This window comes from Vicia villosa, unplaced genomic scaffold (genome assembly GCF_029867415.1).
Source record: "Vicia villosa cultivar HV-30 ecotype Madison, WI unplaced genomic scaffold, Vvil1.0 ctg.000048F_1_1, whole genome shotgun sequence".
Taxonomy (NCBI): Eukaryota; Viridiplantae; Streptophyta; class Magnoliopsida; order Fabales; family Fabaceae; genus Vicia; species Vicia villosa.
The window spans coordinates 1,468,688-1,488,158 of record NW_026704980.1 but is presented as its reverse complement, the minus strand read 5'-3'; the positions used below and the strand labels follow the sequence as shown (position 1 = coordinate 1,488,158).

The 19,471-nt window shown below is 32.5% G+C and overlaps 1 protein-coding gene across 1 annotated transcript; it reads right to left on the bottom strand.

The window, feature by feature from the left end:
- Positions 1-1,102: 1,102 nt before the first annotated feature.
- LOC131623005 (uncharacterized) lies at positions 1,103-1,439 on the bottom strand. The gene has a single exon (XM_058894005.1). It carries the CDS (start codon positions 1,437-1,439, stop codon positions 1,110-1,112), a length of 330 nt encoding a protein of 109 aa, XP_058749988.1. The 3' UTR covers positions 1,103-1,109.
- Positions 1,440-19,471: the final 18,032 nt, after the last annotated feature.

The window sequence follows — 19,471 nt, the reverse complement described above, 5'->3', positions numbered from 1 at the left end:
TTTGTCACCACATTTGCAAATATTTTGGTTGATAATGTTTGTTTCTTCTCTTCGCTTTGTTTCTTATTGTCGTTTGTCCTATTAGATATTACACGAGAGTCGTTGTTGTGCAAAGTTTGAGGGAATAAAAGATGAGCAAGATTGGAAGCCATTATTGATGATGATTAAAGATTCAAGACTTAAATCAACAGTAAATTCCACCATTTTTTTTTTTGTTAAAGAAAACCATTTTTTAGAGAAATTGTTGTTAACTCAAATGAAGGAGTCAGAAAATTACAAATTGAAAACTATACAAAACATTAACTTTTGTGTTTTCATATTATGATAGAATTAGAATAGAGTTAAATATGTTAGAGATCCCTATAAATATGTGATCCTGTATTTTTAGTCCCTAAATTTTTTTTGATGAATGGTTCTTCTAAAAATTTTATGCATGCAGTTTTAATTCCTGCTATTTTTTAAAATTTTAAAAACTCTTTAATCACCCTTTTATTTTTAAATTTTAGAATATTTTTTTATACAAGTTTAGAATATTTTAAAATGCGAAGAATTTTATATGAATTTTTCAAATTTCAAAAAATAATGATAAAAGTAATGAAAATCTCAACTTAAAAATTAAATTTTAAGTTTTTTTTAAGGAACTTTTTAAAACGTTATAAACATATCTGCAAAAGAATCATTTAAAAATATACATTAATTTTTCAGTAGGGACTAAAAATACGTACATAATAATTTTGTAGAGACTAAAATATGTTATTTGTTCTTCTTATAATGACAAAAAAAAAACAAAATTTTGTTATTTTATCGGGACCAAAGATATATTTAACCTAATAAAATATTACAAATTGGAAACTATTAGCTAGCATTTGTGTATTTAAATAACACAGAAAATATAAATTTATTTCGTTTCTTACCCTTCAGTTTATTAGTACTTGAGACAATTAATTTTTAGAAACAATTATAAGTAACGAAAATTTAAGTATTATACATAATAATTGTTCATAACAATTAAATGATATTTAGTCTAAAATAACAAACCACCAAGAATGAAATGTGAATATATTTTTTAACTATAAATAAATAATCACAGACAAATTAATAAATTAAATTTATGAGTCAAATAAAAAGTGGTTGTTTGTCTGCATCTCCCTAAACAAAATGTCACACTCATTCAACAAAGAATCACTTATAAAAAAAGAGCTTCTTCCATCATGACCACTTTCACAAGCAGCCACATCAAAATCACTAAAATCATTTCTTTCCTTCTTAGCTTTTCTACCTTCTGCAGCTTCATCATCAACACGGTCATCAGAAGAATGCTTACCAGTAAGCTTCTGCACCACAGACTTAAAACTCATGGCATCAGTTTCCACATATTGTGTTGTAATAATCACAATCTTCACTGGCTTCTTGTTATTGCTGCAACCACCACTCTCCATCTAAAACTTCACGTTTTAAATAATTAAACCTAGAAAAGTTGCTCAATTTTTTAATCACAAAGTTTTATTCTACTTTTATTTGAATGTGTTGTGAATTATATATAGTTATAATAATGGATGTTGTCATGTAGGGTTGAGTTGACGATTGAGAAAAGTTGAGAAAGTCATTAGATGATATAAGCTGACCGTTGGTTTGTTATATGTGAATGAGTCTGGAATATATGAAAATGTTAGATATGGTCAATTTATGATGCTACCTGTCATGCTCCTTCAACTCAGTTGTTTGTGGCCACAAAAATATTTGTGGTAGAAGCTATCTTAAATACGGTTTATATCAATTTTGAGACAAATAAAATATTATTTATTCTAAAAATAAAATTGTTTGTGACTCAGCTTGATTCACATATAAAAAATTTAATTGAATTTGAAAAATCTGATTAAATTTATTGTGTTAATTTAAAAAAATAGTTAATACTCAAATTTAAATTTTAATAATTTTAATATTAATATTAATATTATAAAAATACGTTAAAATAATATATGTTGTGTAAAATATAAAATATAATAGAATAAATCCAACATCAGTATATGATCAATTTTAGTAAAAAAGGTAAATTAAATTATTAAAATTTATTAAAACAATAAAAAATCAATAAAAAATTGATTAGTGGAATATATTATAATAATAACTATTTTGATGTGGAGTAGAAATCAAAAGTAGAATGGTGAAGTCTACCGTGGAAGGTCTCTAAAATGGTGGTAAAGGTCTTTGATGGACAAAAATGAGGTATATCTGTAAGGTTAGCATTCCAACACCCAAGTTAGTGAAATCTAAGAGGAGAAACTTTTAAGTGTGAAAAATCAGTCGTACTTTGAAAGCAGTGCATGACTTTAGTGTGGGGCTCCTTAGCAATAGTACCTATATTTTCCAGTTTGAGTGGACAAAACTTTGGATTTGGTCTTGCGTTGGGCAGGTCTTATTTGGCCGTTTGGTCAAAATATTGGATCCTTAAGTCCTTGTTATCGGACATGGAGCTAGGATTATTGTGGGATTGTCGAGACTGACCTCAAGGAGTTATGTATTCAAATGTTCTGACCGTTGGAAGATATTTCTTGAGGAAGTCTTTGGAAGACACCCTCCATTCCAAAAAGGAGTTGGAGGAAGAGGGGTCAGATCTTAATGACACGATTTAGTGTCGATCTTTGGTATCTATTTTGAACGAGCAAGAGAGCAGGTTTCCTTCTTCTACCTCCAGCTGAACCTAAGCAAGTTGGACTTCCTCAAAGTTATCTGTGATGATCATCTGGTGGACGATGAGGTTGTGTCATTGGAGCCCGAAGGATCCTCTCTATCTCAAGATGCTCAAGATGACAGTGTGACTATGGAGAAAGATGAACTTGAAGCTTCCCAGCCGGAGGATGCCATCATAAAGGAGGCAACTCATGAGGAAGGTTAACAGTTTGAGTTTTTTGTGGTGTTCCTTGGCCTTTAGTGGTCATTGTTGTATTTCTTTGCCCTTATGGAGATTTTCGTAAATGTTAAAACATCAGTGTCCTTTGGATGCCTTTCATATTAATTGTTGTTTACTTTTTTTGTTTTTCATAGCAATTTCCATGTGATTGTGTTGATCCTTATTTGGAGTTATTTGTTGACACCATACTCTCCATGCACAAATAAAAAGTAGACAATGTAGCACCCAACTGATTAAAATTTGCTCGCCCTATACATATTGTAAGAAGATGAGGCATTAATAACCAAATATGTGGCCTTAACTTCTTTGGCTTGATCTTGCTCTTCAAAGGTGGTCTTTAGCGTAATGTAGCATTTCACTTGCACCTGCTCCCCATAGAATCCAACTAGCGAGATCTTGAAGGGTTTTAGGTCAATAAGATCGAGGTGGAGTCTTTCAAATGCATCCCAATATAGAATATCTGCAAAACTTTCTTTGTCCACTAGAACTCTTTTGATCTCTCATTCATAACACCTAACTGTAATGACTATGTGGTCATCTTGTGAGAGTGGATGCCCGTTAAGTCTTTCTCCATGAAGGCGATTTTGGCTTCTAGTGTCTTTTATTAACCTTCGCCTTCAACATTAGGGATATCTTCTATATCCAAGATTTGGTGAGCATACATTCTACGGGTGTAGCTAGTCTCCCCACCTTTGACAAATCTTCCTACAATAGTATTGAGCAGGTGGTGCACGAATTTGCTATCCTCGTCTTGGGATGCCTCTTTTTAATTGCTTGACCTGGGGCTCCCTACGCCGTCTAGCCTACGAGAGATGGATTTGTATGATCCCCATGAAGAGTCTTCTTTGACATATTTCTTAAGGTGCCCCTCATAGATTAGCCTTTTGATCTCTTTCTTAAGTTAATAACAATCTTTAGTATGATGTCCTTTAAATCGAAGAAACTTTCACCTTCTACTTGGTTCAGGACCCATCACGTCCATTTTATGAGATGGAGGTGTAAAGATGTTGGGTAGGCGAAGAACCTCGCGCCAAATTAGTTCACGACGAGTGTTCAGGGCGTGGAGCTTTCTTCTGTCTTTTCTACTCTCTTGAATGCAGTCTTATCCTTGATGGTAAAGGTATATATATACTCTTCCTTTGGTTGTGTGTGCCTTTGGTGTTAGGAACAAACTCTTTGAAATCACGTGTCGCCTTCTTAGCGTTGCTCTCTTCGCCTTTCATGAAACATTCTACCCTTGTGATCAACTCCACTAACCAATGGATGGCTTTTAGGCGAGAAACTCATTAAAGTGTCCCATCTTGAGTCCATTTTAGAACGAACTTACAAACATTTCTTGTTTTGGAGGGACGACCTTAATGGTGGCTTCATTGAACCGAGAGAGATAGTTCCTTAACGACCCTGAGGCACTTAGTCGTATGTTGAATAGACTGGTAATGGACATCTTCCAATGACAGATGATAATGAACTAGTGTACGAGCTTCCTCATCAGTTCTTGATAATTGGCGATGAAAGCTCAGGGTAGACCCATATACCATCGCAAGGTTGTATTCTTGAAGGTGCTAGACAATAACTTGCATTTGAGGGAGTTAGACGCTCTGATGATGGCCATCTGTGTGCTTATGGAGGCAACATGTTCATAAGGATCGTTACTCCCATCAAACTTGGCCAGAGAGATATACTTGAATCCTTCATGGACAGACGCTTCCCATATTTCGTCCAAAAGTGGTTGTGGATCCAACACTTCCATCTCCTCTAGGGGATTGGTTGTTGGCACTATCGGATATTAAGTATGTTTTATTATAGGGTTTAATTTTAACGATGTAATTCATCCATGGCGGCACACATCTCCACCACGACATTGGTATCAATTTTCCCCGGGTGTACCTTCCGACATAGGGGAATGTGATCTCCTGTTAACCATGGCTGAGAAGGTCTGGGTACAAAAGCTGGGGTGATAGTGAATGTGGTGATTGTATAAGAAGGTGTGGCTCAAGTTAGTTTTACCGAGGCCCCACGATGGGTTCCTTTCTACTAGTTAAAAAGTACAGGTGTATGTGGTATCTCTACCAGGGTAGAGGCTAATAAGAGGCCTTAGTAGATTTATAACAGTTAGGCTGGCAAGGGCTTGCCCGCGACGGTGAGAGGACCTACATGATGGTGTTTTTGGTGGTAAGAAATTACAGATCATATGAGATGTGAGAAGGTTTGTGTTATGAATATTCTGGTTAATTTATGATATATCTTTCTCGTGTTAAGACAAATTTATTTATAGAGGCTCTCGAGCCTAAAATTAGTAAATCCTAAGAAGTGGTAATCGCCCCCCTTGATTGGGGGAGACTATTGACCACCTATTTTCTTAGGAGTCAAGGTATGACTCAGTCTGCATGATTGGTGGAGGGAAAGTGTCATTTTATACATGTTTTATCATGAGTAGTAGCCTCCATACTACACAAAGGTAGCACCCAGGTGTCGTTCTTATTTGTGACTCTCACAAATATAACACTAAACATTACAATTAAGTCTGGGTAGTTATCCCCAAAGGATTAATAGTTCATAGGGTTAAATTATCCAAGAGGATCAAAGGTCCAGAGAGTTGAAATCACAAGAGGTTGAGAATGTTCCAAATGGTCTTTATTTTAATTAAAAAAGTTGGAATTTATATATGGATGATCATACTTTTGAATTTAAACATATTCTTTTATGAAGAGATTATTTTAATTCTTCTTTGTTAAATTAAATCTATTTTCATCTATGGATTTGTAAAAATATCGGCCTATTGATAGTATGGATCAATAAAGTTTATGTCTAAAATCCCTTTCTTAACATAGTTCCCAATGAATTGATGTTTAATCTTTATGTGTTTTTCTCTGGAGTGAGAAATAGGATTTTTAGATAATAAAATGGCATAAGTATTGTAAACATAGATATGAATCTTAATTTTCTTTATCTTATAATCTTCAAGTTGATGTTTCATCCTAAAAAGTGGAGTTTGACAACTTGCAGCTAATATGTATTATGCTTTTGCAGTAGACGACATAAATATTTGTTGGCTTTTTCTTGCAGGTGAGATGATATTTTCACATAGGAATTGGCAACTTTAGTGGGACTTTTTCTTTCCACTCTATCTCTAGCATAGTCAACATCACAAAATCTAACTAGGTTGTACTCATTTTATTTGTTTATAAAACAAGTCAAGGTTAATTGTACCTTTTAAATATCTAAATATCCTCTTAATAAAACTTAAATGAGATTCTCTAAAATTTGATTCAAAACGTGCACACAAATATACACTAAACAAAATATCAGGTTTAGAAGCAATGTGGGAGATCATATTACACCTCTGTGTACCTTTTGATATGCCTTTGTGCTTACATTTAAGGATAATATCCATACTCGCGGATATCCACGGACAAAATCTGTCACGGGTACGAGGCAAATAGTTTAAAAGATATTCACAGATAAAATAAATGAATATTTAAATACCCGTTTATTAATGGATATGGATACGGATTTAATGTTATCCATACCCGCGGATATCCGTATCCGTTAATAAATTATAAAAATTATTTAAATATTATTAGTTTATTATACTCTATCTTTTCATCTTCTAATAAATAGAAAACTAGTCTCCTTTATATTATATACAAATTTTATTGGCCATTTCATATTTAAGCTTCTTCTATACTCCATAACTCACTTTAATAATTTCATTGTCCAACCAATCAATACCGTTCTTCTCCCATCCAACCACTGTCATTCTTTCTACTTCTCCGTCGTCCGCTTTTCTACCATAATTCTCAACACAATATCATTGTTTTTTTTGTTAAAAATAAAATGTATGGATATTATGCTTTGGTGAAAATGAAGGAAATTAATATGATGAAATTTTGTTGTTAAAATAAGAGAGATTTGTATGAATGTTATGTGATAATAACATCTTGTGTCTTAAAAACAAGTTGAAAATATTTTTTCGAAACATAATTCTAGAAAAATAGTGTTATCCATTGATATCTGTAAATATCCACGGATATCTTAAAACCCGCGGATTACCCGTTTAGCGGATATCTGAAGGATATGGGACGGATATAGATATCATATTTATCCAACGGGGCAGATATGGATATCATACTATCCGTCCTCATGGATATCCATTTACATCCCTACTTACATTCCACCATGTCAAACTTCTTTAGAAGCTCTTTTGTGTATTTAGTTTGGTGAATGTATACTCCCTCAATACAATTATTAATTTGAATATCCATAAAAAACTTAAATTATATATCATTAGTATCATTTCAAATTTAGCCTACAATATCTTAGAAATATTTTTGACAAAAGTGGCATTAGTTTACCAAAAATTATATCATGAACATATATTTGAACTACTAAAATTTCATTCTCTGTTATTTTACTAAATAAGGAATTATCACTTTGACCTATGGAAAAATCATTTTTATGATTTGTTTGAGATTATAAAGTGACCCTTTTTATTTTGTGAACATGTTTTGGATGTTCAAAATCTTCGAATCTAGGAGATTATGTTACATACACTTTTTTGTTAGCGTTAGCGTTTAAGAAAGCACTTTTGACACTCATATGATACTATGTGATATCATAGTTTACAATAGCATGTAATAACAATATAATTTTTTTCTAATATAGCTTGAGGCGTAAACAATTTAGTATAATCAATACCTTATGGCTAACTATAAAATTGAGCTTCTAGTCAAGATTTGTTTCTTACCACTTCTGCTTCCTCATTAAGCTTGTTTTTGAAAATCCATTTGATTAAAATGACGTGATTTTCTTTTAGTTGTGGCACAAGATTATTTTATCTTTAAGTACTCAAATTTTCTTGGATCCTTTAAGGTCCGTCCTAGAAGGTTTCATATTCTTCAACCTTTGAAACTTATAAGTTTTTATCAAGAAGCAAGATGTTTTATCATAACTATTTTTAATCAAAATGAACCAACCACGCATGTTGGTGTTTTTGGAGTATCTACTTTAATAAAGTGGTTCATCCTTTCTTAGATCATTGAATCCCTCTTTCCTCTCCATATTCCATTAGCAAGGAAATCTTGAAAGTATTTTCATATTTTTCAAAGTCACAACTTCTAGATATATATGATTGAAATTTTTCTTTTATAATGGAGATTTCTTTTTTAAAACTCTAAATCTCATTGTTCACAGAGATTTATTTTTCAATTAAAATAATGTAATGCTTTTACAAAATTTTAAAATTTCAAGATTCTCTTTTAGCATTGTTATCACATATTTTAAAGTAGAAATGAATTACAGTTTATACAAGTGAAATTCTGCTTCATCATATGTATCCTCCTTATTATCAAAAGTTGTGGCCATCATTGCGTTATTTTCTTCTTCATAATCTTCTTCTTCCTCTTCAAGATTATCTCATTATTCCATCAAAACCTTCTTATTCCTTCAATTGAAGTTTTCGCCTTTTGATGTTATGAAGCTTTAGACATTTCTTGAAGTGGCCTAACTTGTTGCAACCAAAGAAAACTTTCTAGTCTTCCTTCTTAGTCATAGAAGCAAATCCTCTATATGGTTGAGAAACTCATCCGAGGAAATCCTTTTGGAAAAAACTTGGTTCCTCTTTTTTATAAAAGTAATTGATCTCTTCATCATCCCTTAAACCCCTTCATCCTCTAGGGCCTCATTATGTGACTCCATTGTCTCGGCTTGAAAAGCCTTAGCTTTTGGCAACTTTTTCTTTTGAATTTAAGGTTATAGGTTCCATATTCCTTAGAGATTTATTTTTGTTTAACTCAAGCTCATGATTCTCAAAGATCTGAAGAGTTTCTCAAGTCCCATGTGTCAAACACAAAAATATATCGTAAAACTGTGTATTTTCTCTTGCTGTATTATTCCTATATATATATATATATATAATCTATTTCCTTAATTAAGGAGATGCTAAAATAATTACATAATTACAACTATTAATAACCAATATTTTTTAATAATGAGGAAATCATCTATGTCTTTATTATGCTAATAATAGTCAATATTCTGTAATCAATTCCATTGACATCCCTCCTCAAATTGATGTTGGTAAATCTATTAGCATCAATTTGCTGACAAGGAAATTAAGACGCTGACGTGTCAAAGGTTTGGTGAATATGTATGCAATTTAAACAGAAGTGAGACATGAGGCAGAGTAATAAATCTACGATCGTAAGCTTGCCGGTGGAATAATAATTCTATGTGTTTTGTCCGTTCATGGTAAACAGAATTTGCTGCAATTTGTATGGCACTTGTATTGTCAGCATGCAACGAAATTGGTTGTGTTTGTGAAATACTAATCTCTTACAGAAGACCATGCAACCAGATAATCTCAGAGCATGCTGCAGACATGGCGCAATATTCTCATTCAGTGGATGACTTAGAGACTGAGTCTTGTTTCTTACATTTCCATGAAATTGGTGCATTTCCTGAAAACATACACCAGCCAGTAGTAGATTTCCTAGTGTCTGGACATCCGGCCCAATAAACATCGCTGTAGGCTTTGAGTTGTGGAGATGCACAAACAGGAAGAATATACCACGATTGGAGGTGCCGACGAGGTATATAATAATACGGTGGACTGCTGAAAGATGCAAGTGCCGAGGGGATTGCATGAATTTGCTTATTGTGTGGACAACAAACAAGATGACTGTTTGTGTAATGGTTAGGTAGATAAGACTCCCCACAAGTTTTCTATAAACAGTCGGGTCTTGAAAAAGTGTACCTTCATCCCATCAATATTTCACATTTACTTCCATGGGGTTGTCAACCATAGTTACATTGACAAGACCAATGGGCTTAATCAAATCATGAACATATTTGTGTTGGGTAAAAAAAAGGCCTTCTTGTTGATATTGCACTTCTAATCCCAAGAAGTAAGTTAGTTGGCCAAGATCTTTCATGTGAAAAGTGGACTGCAACAATTTCTTGATTGTTGAAATAGACTATTGATCAAATCCAGTGACTATAATATCATTCACATATACAAGGAGTAACACAATTTCCTTGGAGGTGTTTTGTATAAAAAGGGAGGGACCGTACCGACTTTGTGTGAATGAAAAGCCACAAAGTGTTATTCTAAATTTTTCAAACCATACTCTTAGGGTCTGTTTCAATCCATATAAAGAACGCTTCAGTTTGCAAACAACATTAGGCGATGGATAAGCTATACCTGTAGGGAGTTTGATGTAAACTTATTCCTTAAGGTCACCGTGTAGAAACACATTATTTACATCCATCTGGTGTAGGTGCCAAGATTTGGATGCTGCAATGGCAAGAATAATGAGCACGATAGTCATCTTGGCCACCGGTGCAAAAGTCTCCTTATAGTCAAGACCAAATTCTTTCTTAATTCCAAGAACAACTAGCCTAGCATTGTAACGATCTATTGATTCATCTGAGCGAAGCTTTATAGTGAACAAATATTTACTACCAAGAGGTTTAATAGATGGAGGACAAGAAACAACATCCCATGTCTGATTTTCTTCTAGTTCTAGAAGTTCTGCTTCAATAGCTTCTCGCCATGAGTTGTGCTTCCGGAGGTTTACCAACGCGAGTACTATGACATAGGGAAGCTGGTTCTGGATTAAGTACTTGACCAACAGTCAGAGATAGATCAAGAGGGGGCCTAGTATTGGGTAGCACAGTCGAACGTCTTTGGTAAACCAATAGAGGTTTAGGTGTTTATTCTCCTGCAGAAACATTAGAAAACAACAGCAAAATAGACTTGCATTTAGAAGGGAGAATATCTTGATGAGTTGCAAAAAAACATGTATTTTCTTGAAATATGATATTTCTAGAAACCTGAATCCTACGTAGATTAGGATCATAGTATAGAAAACCTTTTTGGTTGGGCAGCAGTGGAGAGAGCTTCGCACCAAAATCGTGGTGGCGCAAAGGATTCCAACATGAGAGTAAAAAGGACATCAAAAAGATGTCGATTTTTTCTTCCAGCTACCACATTTTGTTGAGGTGTCGAAGGACATGACCTTTGAGATAAAATACCATTGACCTGCAAGAAATCTTGGAATAAATGATATGTGTATTCCCCCATTGTCAAAGCGCGGAATTTTGATTTTGGAAGAAAATTGGGTTTGAACATAAGCTAAAACAATTTTGTAAGCAGAAAATGCTTCATTTTTAAAACGCAAAAAAAAATACCCATGTGAAACGACTATAGTCGTGAATAAAAGTGGTAAAATATTTGTAGTTCCCATGAGATATAACAGGTGATATCCCCCATAAATCATTATGAATCATATCAAAAGGTTGATTTTTATTTGATTGATAGACCGGAAATGGTAGAATTTTACTTTTACCAAGTTTACAAGAATTGCAATCAAATTGAACAACACTAAAAGAAGGAAATTTTTTATTACCAAGCACACCAGATTTCACTAAGTCATGAAGTACATATGAATTTGGGTGACCAAGACGCTTATGCCAAATTTGAAAATCAACAGTAGCAGAATTGCAAGAAACAAAATGTAATAAAGAGCATGGAGACAAAGATTAATAAAGAGGAAAAAGACGTCCAACTTTAGGCCCCTTCACGATCAGTTTCCCTAAGTGTTGATCCTGCACAAGACAACCAGATTTTGACAATTCAACTCTGCAATTATCATCAACTAGTTGTCCGACAGAAATAAGATTACTAGTGAGGCTAGGGGAAACATAAACATTGGTTAAAGAGGAGGAAATATCACCAATTTCTGTGATAGGTAAATTATTACCATTGGCCGTGTAAATTTTAAGATCACCAGAATATCTTGTAGCGTTTGTAAGAGTATCAACATTGTTGGTCATATGATTGGAGGCCCTAGAGTCAAAATACCATGGAGAACAGGGAAGAGAAGGCTTACCTGAAATTCCTAAAGCAGAAAAAACTGAAATTATCATTTGTTAAACCATTTCAGGAGTCATGTTAAGGACGTTGGTGGAAGCAATCTAATCCATACAACCAATTGCAGAAGAGGAACCAACAGAGGCAGTAAAAGCAGGTATAATTTTCTTTGGTGGTCTTATAGGGCATTCCTTAATGATGTGACCTTCTTTTTTGCAATAGTTACAGAACTTGTTAGGACAGTGTGAAGCAAAATGTCCAAGTCCTTTGCAGCAGAAACATTGGACAACACTCATATCTCGTCCTCTAGGCTTACCTTGTACAGCGTATGCAACTACAATAGAAGACAATTTATGTTGTTCCATTGTTGTTTGAGTTAGGAGGTGTTGTTCTTCACGAAGAAGCTCATTAAAGCATGCATCCAAGATGGAGACAATGGCTCTATTCATGAGATTGGACTGGATACCTTCAAACTCAGATCTCAGTTTCATAAGAAATTGATCTCTTAGAGTAGTTTCGTGAATTTTTTTAACTGCAATTTGATTAGTAGTTGACAAATCTTCTTAGACAATGTCAGTGTATTCAGCCCAAAGATTGATAAAATGAGAATAAAATTCAGAAATTGAGAGACAATCCTGTTGAGAAATGGCAATGTCGCGTTCTAGCTGGAATCTATGAGCTGCGTTATTTTGGCTGTATACTTTCTTTAGATAGGCCCACATCTTTGCTGCAGTGTTAAATAGTCGAAGATTGAGAACAATGGAAGGACCAACAGAGCTTATGATCCATGCCATGACTTGAGCATCTTTGACTATCCATTTGGCATGTTCTTCCTTCTGCTTATCTTTGTCAGAAGTAGGTTTGGTGCCATCAACATGACCCCAAAGATCCTTACCAGTGATAAAAATTTGGAATTGGAATGCCCAAGCTGAATAGTTCTTGTCATTCAGGTGAATGAACAAGATATCATATTTGTCATACTTTTTGGTAGACATGAGGCCGAGATGCTGAAATAATTACATAATTACACATAATAATAACCAATATTTTATAATAATGAGAAAATCATCTATGTCATTATTCTGCTAATAATAGTCAATATTTTGTAATCAATTCCATTGACATCATGATGTTCATGTACTTAGCTCTCTAAATAGGTGTAACTTTGGGTCTCCATCTAGAAAGTAGATTTTTAAAGATCTTTTTCACATGATCTAGAATAGTATAACTCTTGTTAAATACATGAAGTCCGGAAACCTTAAGAATATGGTTTTAATATCTTCATCGTCATGCATCTTTAATAATTCATATTGTTGTATCAGTAGCCTAACTTTTGATTCTTTAGTCTATTGATATCCTTTATAAGTACTTACTAGAAAATCATAGATGGTCTTGGATGTAAATTGATTTGGAATTTTAAGAAATTCCTTGAAAGAGATTATGTTGACCATAATGGTTCTTGCTTTATGATGATGTTTATATTTCTTCTACTATGTCATGTTTATGGTTCTTGCTTTCAGTCCAAAGCAACATCTTATTTGTTAACAGAATATAGAACAACTATCTTCAAGCATATTCCAAATATCTTCAAATTTAGACAAGAAGAAACTATAGAGCTTGTTCTTCTACCAAGAAATATGCTCATACTCTCTCTTGAAGAATAACTTTCCTAAGAATTTTTTTTTATCAAAGCACTTGATTATGTATAATTCTTAAAGCACAAAATAATTCATAATGTTATAAAGTTTCTTGCGTAAAGCCTTGTGTAAAAACCAATTGTTCTTCAACATTTGAAAATTTTATTTTCATAAAGGTCTTGAATATTATATTTTTCGATCAATGGGCCATTGGAAATATAGTTGTTGGTGTTAATCAAGTGACTTGAGGAGGTAAATTGTGATAAAAATATTTTTAAAAACTTTAAAAAAAAAAGTTTATTTTACTTGAATGATTTTAAGAAAAGAGATGAAGCAGAAATTACGTCAAAGACTAAAAGAAAAGAAAGAACACACCATAAGTAAAATCAATTTACTCATTAACCAAAAACCACATTAAACAAGAAAACAACATCTTAGTATTTAAAAATACAAACAAGAATAGAAACATAACATATTTTAAAAACATACATATATTATTTAATTTGTCATTGAAACAAAAAGTGTTGGTTTGGCAGCAACTCTCTATGCAACATGTAATATTCCTTCAACAACAAATCATTCATATAAAAAGAGCTTCTTCCAACATCACCATTTTCACTAGCACCCACATCAAACCCACTTTGATTGTTAACGTTTTGAGCTTCTGTAGCTTCATCATCAGAAGAACACTTACCAGTTAACTTCTGCACAACAGACTTAAAACTCATGGCATCAGTTTCCACATACTCTGTAGTGATTATCACTATCTTCACTGCCTTCTTATTGTTGCTGCAACCACCACTCGCCATTCAATATTTCACTCTTCTGATAATAATAATTATAATAATATTTCACTTTTTGAGGCCTTTTTTTTATGGTTACTGACGTATATTATTTTGCTTATTTGCATGTGTTGTGGATTATATATTTATAGGATCATAGGAGTAATATGGTCATGTGGGGAACAGTTGACGAATGAGAAAGGTAGAGTTCTTAGGTGACATAAGCTGACCGTTACTTTGTTATATGTGAATATGAGAAGTTAAGGGAATGGGTCTATGAAAAGTAGGGTGTGGTCAATTAATGATACTAAGGAAAAAATTTGGGTTGCTTAGTGTTATTTATGGTTAATGGGAAACTAAAAGTTATATCAATTACTCGCTCCGTTCCTTTTTATGTGTCATTTTAGCAAAAAGCTCTTCAACCAAGATAGTGGATTGTTAGAGTTATTTTTCCTATAATACCCTTATTTATTTTTCTCTTTCCAAATAAATTCATTCATACACTCTCTTTTTCCAATAACTAATTGAAAAATGTGAGGTGGAGTTATTGAGAAAATAGGGGTATAATTGACAAATTATAACATTAAATTATAAAACGACACTTAAATAGGAACACAAAAATTCTTCTAAAACGACACTTAAAAAAGAACGGAGGGAGTATATATTTTCTTTTTAGAAAGCAGGTATCTTCGCTGCAAAGACTAATCACTTTAGTCGAAAAAAAATTATAATAAACAGTAAAATTCTCTTAAATTTCTTTTAACATTGTTGATATTTAAAAATATAGCACAAATAAATTTGTTTAATTTTTTATTTTTAAATTAAATAATTTTATCTTATTTATTAGAAGTCTTAAATTTTGTCGGATATGATTGAGTGTGTTAAGAAAAATAATTTAAAATATTTTATTTTTAAGAATTAAATAAAAATAATACTAAATGATTGAATGCTAGGTATTATATCTAACAAAGTTCTAGAATATCAATGTAAAATCCAATTTCATTTTATAAATTTATGAAACAAAAGTCTAGTCTCTGAATTGTCAAATGATTTCTCTCTTTTTTTTCTTTCATATAATAAATTACAAATAACATTATCTTTTTTAACCATAAAAGTCAACTAATTCATATAATAAATTAATTTACCAATATTATTTAGTAAGGCATAATCTCGTCGAACCACATATGTGTTTTTTTTTTTTAATATTGATATTTGATTATGAAAATCATATATGTTGTTGGCATTATAAAATTTATGGAGGTTTTTCAGAATTTGCGTGCGGAAAGTTTTGAGCGAAATATGAGAATTACTCCCTCCATTTTTTATTATAAGCAAAATTCTACTTTTTAAATACATTGAATAATTAATGTATTAGGACTATATATAGCCTGAATACATTAACTATTCAATGTATCTAAAAAGTGAAATTTTGCTTATAATAAAGAATGGAGGGAGTATACTTGTATAAAAATTATTTTTTGTAAGCACTTAATCACTTCACAAATATTAAAGATGTTCTAATGATAATACACAAGGTATACGATTGATTTTATTGATTCTGTTGTATACTTCACAAGGCGTGGTTATACAACGATTCAATTTGCGAATTCTAAATTCAACAAGTTTCTCAGATTTTAATCACCATTAAAATAAAATTTAAACAATTTTTCAAAGTTGAATAGACCTTAAACAAAATTTAATCATTTTTTCAAAATTGAAGTATCGGAGGTATTCAGAGTTTGCACGAGGAAAGTTTAGAGCAAAAATATGAGATTATACTTGTATAAAAATTGTTTTTCGTAAGCACTCAATCACTTCACAAATATCAAAGATGTTATAATGATGATACACAAGGTATACGATTGATTATGTTGTATACTTCGCAATGTGTGGTTATACAACAATTCAATTTGCAAATTCTAAATTCAACAAGTTTCTCAGATTTTAATCATCACTAAAGCTCAATTAGGTACCAATTCCAACAAAACCTAATCTTAAGCAATAAATCACTACCAATTGAATAAAGGATAAACTACTCTAAGAATTAAAAACATAGACATGCAATATCCTACGAAATGCAAATGTGAGAGTAAAAGAGAGAGAGAAGACGCCGAGATTTAGAGTGCTTTAGCGTTCATCTTCGTTATGCCTACGTGCACTCTTCAATGGTTTCCCATTGGATACAATCACTAGTCCAAAATAATGCTGAAGAAAATAAATCTTCTATCTGCATCTTGACTTGTATACAACTTAATGCCAAACTCTTTTGTGCAATCTTTACTCGATTAACGTTTTTGAATCTTCCAATATCACCAATTTGCCCCAACCCTTCGTGTGTAGCAATCAATCCTTTGATCCTACCTATTCCTTGAGCGATGAATTATCTGAAGATTTGAGAAGAACTCCGCTTTGTCTATAGCCTTCCACACAGTCATTACCAAGGCAATCTGGAGAGAACAACCTTTTTCTTTTCATTGAAATTTGTCAGCACCAATTACAACGCCTCAATCTTGCAAGAACTTAAAAATCTTTACCCAATCTTCAAGAATGATTAGTTTCAAGACAGTGTCTCCCTCAACCAATCACAGATCCCTCATTATCAAGATTTGAAATCAAGACAAAATTTGAAAAAGAAAGAAATTTGAATGCAAGGGTTTTAAACTTTTCAAAAGTGAGAGAGTGTTGATTTCATAGAAAAACACAAAATGATTATGAGATTCGTTACATTAAAAGTGTTCACAAAAGGTTTTGCATGAGCTTGAGATTAAGCACAAAAAGTAGTGGAAAAAATTGGTTAGATTGGAGTAAAGAAGAATACATGGTTTGAGTCAAATGAGCAAGTTAATGGAATAAAAAAAATCAAAATTTTGACCAATTTCACGCTTGATTCAAATAAAAAACAATATTTGATTCAAATCAAAGACTCCTTGATTCGAATCATGTACAAATTCTTATTCAAACCAACTACAACAGGCCCTAATGGAAAATGTCGAAATATGGTATGATTTGAATCAGGTGTAAAGTCTGATTCGAATCAAATTAAGTAGAGGTGGCTAGAAGGAGCTTGATTCGATCAAGTATAAATTGTGATTTAAATCAAAGTGGTAAAATGTACTTGGTTTGTATGTGTCCAATTTGATTTGAATCAGGATGTGTGTTTGATTTGTTTGATTCGAATCAAATAAACAAAATTTCAATTTTTCATAGTTTTAAAAGTACTTTGATTTTTTTTACCTAACTTGAACAAAAAACACATATAATTTTTGTTCCACTGACTCATGCAATTGACTAAAATCATCATGATCAAGTTCAAACATAATCATTGATTTATGCAAGCTAAAACAAATAACGAATCGATTTCAACCTTGATTCAAAAGATGTGCAATCATGAGGGAGACTCAATAAACAATAAAGCGACAAGACAAGCAACAAAATAACCGTATTGGGGTTGGTCCCCTGCATGTGTTAGGGATATGCAGGTTCAATAAGTAGTATATCAATGGTCACCATAGCAAGTTATTAAAAGCTCTGAGGGGTTTACGACAAGGAGACCTCATATCTCCTCTCTTATTTTTAATGATTATGGAATATTTGCATAAGTGCTTGGCTTAATTGCAAGTTCAGCCAAACTATAACTATCATCTCAAATGTGAGAGGTAAGGGTGTGAAAAATATTCGGTTGTGAGGACCAAATTCATAAACATATCCAAATCTGTTTTAAATATCCAGATATAATTAAATGGTTATTTACCAGTTTAGTTATTAATGGTTGATTATCCATCCATATAATCTGGATATAATTAAATGGTTATTAACCGATTAGATTATGTTTGGATTAAGTTATAATCTGATTATTATCCAAAATCCAAATATTTTAATTCAATTATAAATTTTTTAATTTTCAAAATAAAAAATATATATACAAAATTGGATTTTTGTTTTTTAAACCGTTATATAATCATAACCAAATTTATAACAAATTTTTATTGAAATATAGTTATGGTTATAAATTCAAACTATTTAAATGATTTAAAAATGATTATGATTTAATTTCTAAAAATAACCAACCATACACACCCCGTTAAGAGGTTACTTATCACAAAACATTTGTTTTGGAGATGACTTGACGAGTTTTACTAGAGCTGATGAAATGTTTTGTGATGAAATGTTTTGTGAGTATGATGAAGGAAAAATTCCATGAATTTTATGAGGCTACGGGTTTAAAAGCTAATCAAGCTAAGTGGGGGAGTGCCATGGATAGTGAGTTAATGAAAGGCTCCTTATCTTTTAAATATCTGGGAGTCCCTTAGACAAGTAGAAAGTTGTCCATTCATCAATGTAAACCTTGATAAATAGTCGGGAAAATCCATCATTGGGTTGCAAAGACGTTAAGTTATGCCGGGAGATACAGTTGATTCGTAATGTATTTTTCTCTATTACAAACTATTGGGTATATGTTTTTCCTTTGCCGAAGAAAGTGTTCAAGCACATAGAAACACTTTGTAGAAGATTTCTTTGGACATGGAAGGAATGAATACCCCTACTCATAAAGCGCTCCGGTTGCTTGGGATAGCATTTGTGATCCAAGAAACGCTGCGGAGCTAAATGTCACTTCATTACTGAATGGAATAAAGCTACTATGACAAAACTGCTGTGGAATCTACAACAAAGGATGATAAATTGTGGGTGTGGTGGTGGATTCATAATTATTATATTAAGAACCAAAATGTAATGACATGGAGTATTCCAAAGACCTGCTCGTGAATTCTCAAAAGCATTATGAAACATAGACATGAATTGAGCAGAGTACTTGCGGGTAGGAGTTTATACGTCGTCAAGGTAAGTTCGTTATAGCAAATGTGTATCATGAATTTAGATGGGACAAGATTCCAGAAGAATGGAGAAGGGTATTCTTCAACAATGTGGCAAGACCGGTTACATAAGTATGGTGTTAACACAGATAACTTATGTATGTTCTGTTATGGATTAGAGACGATAGACCATCTCTTTTTAAATGCCATGCGACAAAAGGGATTTGAAGTAAAGTTCTGAAGTGGATAGGGATTGTTCACCAACCGGATGCATAGGGATTGGAACACAATTAGATTATCAGTGTTACGCATAAGAAAGGTTGGCTTAGTGAAACTGGCTGTTGCAGAAACAATCTTTGCTATTTGGAGATACTGAAATGATATTATCTTTGGACAGATGTGAGACTCTTAACAGGACAAAACAAGATGCATATGCAAACTGTGCTGGAGAAATTTTT